This window comes from Tupaia chinensis, unplaced genomic scaffold, assembly GCF_000334495.1.
Source record: "Tupaia chinensis unplaced genomic scaffold, TupChi_1.0 Scaffold143654_1, whole genome shotgun sequence".
Taxonomy (NCBI): Eukaryota; Metazoa; Chordata; class Mammalia; order Scandentia; family Tupaiidae; genus Tupaia; species Tupaia belangeri.
This window is the reverse complement of record NW_006203502.1, coordinates 1,087,392-1,092,864: the sequence shown is the minus strand read 5'-3', so window position 1 is coordinate 1,092,864 and position 5,473 is coordinate 1,087,392. Positions and strand designations below refer to the sequence as shown.

Sequence of the window (5,473 nt, the reverse complement as noted above, 5' to 3'; positions counted from 1 at the left end):
ATTATTTATGTATTTACTTTCATTTGCTATTATTATTTTTTAATTTGACCAGACAGAGAGAGAGAGAAAGGGAAGTTGAGAAAGCAAGCCACCAGTCCCGGACTCGAACCGCAGTCAGCCATGTGGGAATCCAGTGCCCTTAACCACCATACCACCTGCCAGCCCCTAGTTTACTTTTTGTAAGAGGCTTCTGCCATAGGGCTTATGCACTCACTGAAGAGAAAGAGTCAGTGAGAGGGAAAGTGAGAAATCATCCCCCAGGGGATGACCATACCACAATCCCTTCTCCTCCATTCTTCTCCTGGGATCTTGAGTATGCATGCACATATGCCTGGTGTGATTTTCAAGCCACCAGGTCTGGGACTCAAACCATGGTCAGCCATGTGGGAGTCCAGCAACCTAATCACTATATCACCTGCTAGCCCCCGACAATAGTTTACTTTTAATTACTTTTCTTCTTCTGGCCTTTGTACTACTGTTGCCATACAGTTTGCTTCTATTATATTATAGTGTATTATAAAACCTCAACTACATGTTTTAATTTTTTGTTTAAACAGCAATTTATGGCTCACCTGCAGTGGCACAGCAGTAGCAAAATGCTCTACAATGTTGGAAGTCATGTAGAAGGTTGTGTTCTATTCCTGGGTAGACCTACGTATGCTGAGTGTGCAGGTGCCCATGATTCTGACCGGCTAGAAAAGCTAAGGAGGAGGGGGCTTTGGTCTGAGACCCTGTTGAATATGCTTGTCTTTCTCATAAAACAAACTAACAAGAACCAGTAATTTGTCTTTTTTCTTCTTTTCTCTTTTGTTCAATTGCCAGAGAGTGCCTTACCTCACTTGACAGAAAGAAAGAGAAAGAAAGAGAAAGTGCCCTCCAATGGGCCTGGTCATGCCACAAACCTTTATCCTCCATTTTACCATCCTGTGGGGGTTTGGGGCATGCACACACATGTGCCCTGCATATATTTCAAGTCCCCAGGGCTAGGATTGAATCCTGCTTTCACTACACTGTGTTTAAACATTGTCATGAAGTCAGCTCAATAGTAATTTATCTTTTGGTAAGATTTAAATAACAAAAAAAAAAGTTATGTATGTAGTTACCATTTCTGGTGCTCTTCATTTCTTTGTGTAGATGCAGATTTCTGTGTGTTATCCAAGTACACATATATTGTCTCTTGACATTGCTCTTCAGGTCACTGATAGTATATTTTATTTACTATAATCTTTTTTCTTTTCTTGGAGAGATTTTTGCTACAGGGTGTGTGTGCTCATCAGAGAGACAGAGAAGAAGAGAGAGAAAGGGAGAAATTAGTCCCCCCACCCCCCTAGGGTGGATGGCCACACCACATTCCCTTCCCCTCCATTCTCCCATTCTCCTTCCTGGATTTTGGGCACTCACACATTGCACCTGGCATGAGTTTGAAGTTCCTGGGTCCAGGACTCAAATCTACACAGTTATATGGGAGTCCAGGAGAATTGAGGTGCCTTAACCACCAGCTACCTGCTGATCCTTCTATTCACTATTTCTTAAAATTTATTTTCTCTGAGTCTATTCCACTATCTCAAATGTCATATGGCACATGGTAGGTACTTTCTAATTGGATGCCATAAGACAGAATTCCATGCACATACCTATATCTATTAGTCTAATCTTTGCAGTCTGTCTCACTCACTCCTACTTCATTTCCACAAATCAGCCCCTTTCTATCATAGCACATTCTCAGTTACCATAGCAAACATTACATACACAGTAACACAATCACACAGTCCTAGAAATGCAGCAAGGCCACCCCAACACATACAGTTTTACAGTTACACTCACGGAAGCACACTCACAATGACTCAAAGGGTCATGTGCTGGCTCCGCAAAATCACAACCAGGTGAGAGAAACTTGTTGAGGGGAGGTAGTAAGAAATTAAAATGTAAAATATAAACACTGTATGTTCTAAGGGAGTGTAGAGAATCAGATTAGGGAGCCAAGGAGTGCCATACAGAGGTGAGAAGAATGGACCCTTTGGGAATGTGGCATTTGTACATGAATGGAGGAGGGAATCTTGGAGAACCATTCTAGAAAGGCACATTCACACCTACCATGTCAAATCACAGCTAGATACTCAAGCAGAGTGACACTCGGTCCTAACCACGCCCCTCCTGTCCTCAAGATAGCCATCCCCCGAGGGATGCCTCTTACTTTTTTCCGGTATCGCAACACAATTTTGGAAACTCGCCAGTCGCCACTTCGAGTAGACGCGCTCATATTTGCACAAACCCCTCCGCGGTTCTAAATCCCGGCCTCGGTTGCAAGGGGAGGTGGGACAAGCACATGTGCCTGCGCACTTCGATCCCAAGTGCGACGATCGGCCCAATCCCTGTGGCCGACCCAGGCCCGGGACTCTGGGTTCGGGTTTCGGAGGCCAGGGAGAGGACGGCGTGGGAGGACGTCACGAGAAACCCGCAGCGTTAGGAACCCTGGGCGTAGCTGCCTCTGATGCGCGGCGGCCTTTTCTGCTCCGGACTACGTTTCCCAGTGGTCCCTGCGGGAACCGGGCCGGCTGCCCCTTTGTGTCCTCCGGGGGCGGAGGCAGCCAAGGCGCCTCTTTCCGGGCCCTCCCGGGCAGACGGTGAAGCCCGAGTGGAGATTCCCCGAGCCTTCGGGGCGGGAAAGGGATCTTCCAGCAGTTCATTTCTCCAGGTAGGGAGTGGGCCGAGGAGTGGCTCGTGGGTTTCCCGGACGCGAGTGACCGCGCCGTCTGTGTTACTCTGGGTGCGAGACGGTGGTCTCGGTACCGGGCAGTGAGACTGTCACCCGATGTGCCTGTCCACGCCGTATCCGTGTTTCTGGGTAGGTAGGAATGAGCCTGTGGTTGGTACCATAGAGTGTGAGACTGCGTGGGAACGGGAGTGGGTGGGCATTCTCTATCCCCTGATGTGCTGGTACCTGTGCCCTCTTTGTGACTCGAGTGACCGTTTGTGATACCCTAGTGTTTGAGGCTTGGGGGTATGGGAGAGAGTGTCCATGTAAGACTGTCCACAACCACGGCCTGTAGCCGTGGCATGTGTAAGACAGAGGGTGGTACTGTAGTTTTAAGACTTGAGTTATGTGGGAGGACTGTGTGTGCCGTTTTAAGACTTGAGTTATGTGGGAGGACTGTTTTTGCCAATTTTTTGCTATAGGGCGCGTGCACTCGCCAGACAGAGAGAGAGAGCGAGAGAGAGAAATTGAGAGAAAGAGAGAGAGAGAGTGAGAGAGAGAGAAATTGAAAGCAAGAAATCACCCCCAATCACCCCCAGGGGGGATTGCCATGCCACAATCCCTTCTCCTCCATTCTCCTCTCGGGATCTTGGCCACCGAGTCGGGGACGCGAACTGCGGTCTACTACGTGGGAGTCCAGTGACATAGCCATTATGCTAACTGCTGGTCCCACACTCAGTACCTTTTAAAACTAGCCAAGTTATGTTGATGTGCCACCAACTTTCATTATCACTCATCTATTGGAGAGAAAGACTGTGGAGTCTGACATTTATCTGAGCTTGGTGCTGTGATTTATTAGGTGTGAGTCTATGCCAGTAATTACCTTATGGGACCAGCAGATGGTGTACCGGTTATGTGCAGGACTCCCATGTAGTCAACGGCAGTTTGAGTCCTGGACCAGCGACTCAGAACCCAATCAGGATATATTTACAAGCTGCCCAAGATCTCCAGAGGAGAAAGGAGGAGAAGGGATTGCAGTGTGACCATCCCCTCTAGGGGTTTGTGAAGGGTGATTTCTAACTTTCTGTTTCTCTGTCTCTCTCAGCCTCTCTAGCACGCACATGTGCCCCATAGCAAAAATCTCTATCTAAAAAAAAAAAAAAAAAATTACCTTCCTCTTAGTTTTTATTTGTAAAATCTAAAAAACATATAAATAGCAACAATTAAAGTAATAAATGAGGAAATGACTTAGGCACGGTTAAGTTATAAACAAACCAATTTCTAGGTCTCCATTATGCTCTCTCTGTGAGATGGGGTAGTGTTGCAGCTGGAAGAAAGGGAAGCCTATAGAGTCTAGACTGGTTATTCTGGATGCTGCAAGTAAAGCCTAATTTCTTGTATTCTCTTCCTTAGGGGTCTGATCTGAAGACACTGCCACATATCAAGAGAAGACTTAAGAGGAAGAAAGAATGGCTGTTGGATTTCTTAAAGCCATGTGCCAGGTGAGTTACTGTTTTAGCTCTTTCTTATTTCTGCTTTTGTTTTTTCTAAGAATTATTTCATTTAATTTATTATTATTATTTAATTTGACCAGAGAGAGAGAGAGGGAAAGTGTGGACTTGAACCATGATCGACCACATAGGAGTTTAGCACCTTAACATCACTTCACCTGCTGGCCCCACCTTTGTGCTTTTCAATCAAGCAGACATTAACTTTCATATGCCGAAACTTTTCTTAGTAATCAGTCATATCCCTTCTCAAAACTTTCCATCTCATAGTGTCAAGATAACTGCTGAAGTCCTTATCTTGACCTGTAAGGGCCTTCATAATTTGGCCCCAACTATCCCTCTGGCTTCATCTAATTTCTCTCACCCTGTCTGCAATTTGTTCAATTCTAGCCATACTAACTTCCTCATACTTTGTTGAATACATTCTTTTTGAGAGATTTTTACTATAGGGCAAGTGCGTTTGCTGGAGAGACAGAGAGAAAGTGAGAAATCACCCCCCTTCCAGGGGGAAGGCCACACCCCCAAATCCCTTTTCCTCTCGTGATTTTGGAAACACATGCACAGGTCCCTGGATCAGCCATGTGGGAGTACAGCATCTTAACCACTACACTACCTGCTGGCCCCAGTTTAGTACATTCTGAACAAATGGCTTTGTATTTGCTGTTCTCTCTGCTGGGAATGCTGTTCCATCAGATACAGATACAGGCCAACTTCATTATAGTCTCTACCCAAACTTTGTTCATTCATTCAACAAATTTTTATTATGCTGTTGTGTACCACAGTTTAGTTCCTAGTCCTCTTCTCTATCTACATTTGCTACTTTGGTGACTTCATCATGTCTTATGGCTTCAAATATCATCTGTATGCCAACAGCTACCAAACTGTATGTAGCCCAGACCTTGCTCTTGAACTTCAAACTTATATATCCGAATGCCTTTTGAACATCATTATTTGATTGTATAATAGATATCTCAAATGCAGACACCTTTCAGACTGAATAAATGAGCCATTGAAAGTTTTGGATCATAAGGATGACATAATCTGATTCTCATTTTAGGAGAAACACTCTGTCTGCTATTGAAAATAAACTGAATGGGACAAGGATAGAAACAGAAATCAACTAGGAAACTCTTTTTCTATTTGTTAATTTTATTTTTAAGTTTTTGCTATAGGGCACGTGTGTTGGCCAAAGATACAGAGAGAAACAAATAAGAAATCACCACCACCACCACCACCACCTGCCCCGGGGGGGGGGGGGGGGGGCGAAACG

The 5,473-nt window shown here is 45.2% G+C and overlaps 1 protein-coding gene across 1 annotated transcript in view; it reads left to right on the top strand.

The window, feature by feature from the left end:
• The first annotated feature begins 2,200 nt into the window (after positions 1-2,200).
• Positions 2,201-5,473, top strand: part of LOC102491431 (zinc finger protein 793) — a 73,472-nt gene continuing 70,199 nt past the window's right edge. The window contains exons 1-2 of the mRNA XM_014582595.2: positions 2,201-2,695; positions 4,109-4,197. Coding sequence (XP_014438081.2) covers positions 4,165-4,197 — 33 coding nt within the window. The 5' untranslated portion in view covers positions 2,201-2,695; positions 4,109-4,164. The remainder of the gene's footprint in view (positions 2,696-4,108; positions 4,198-5,473) is intronic.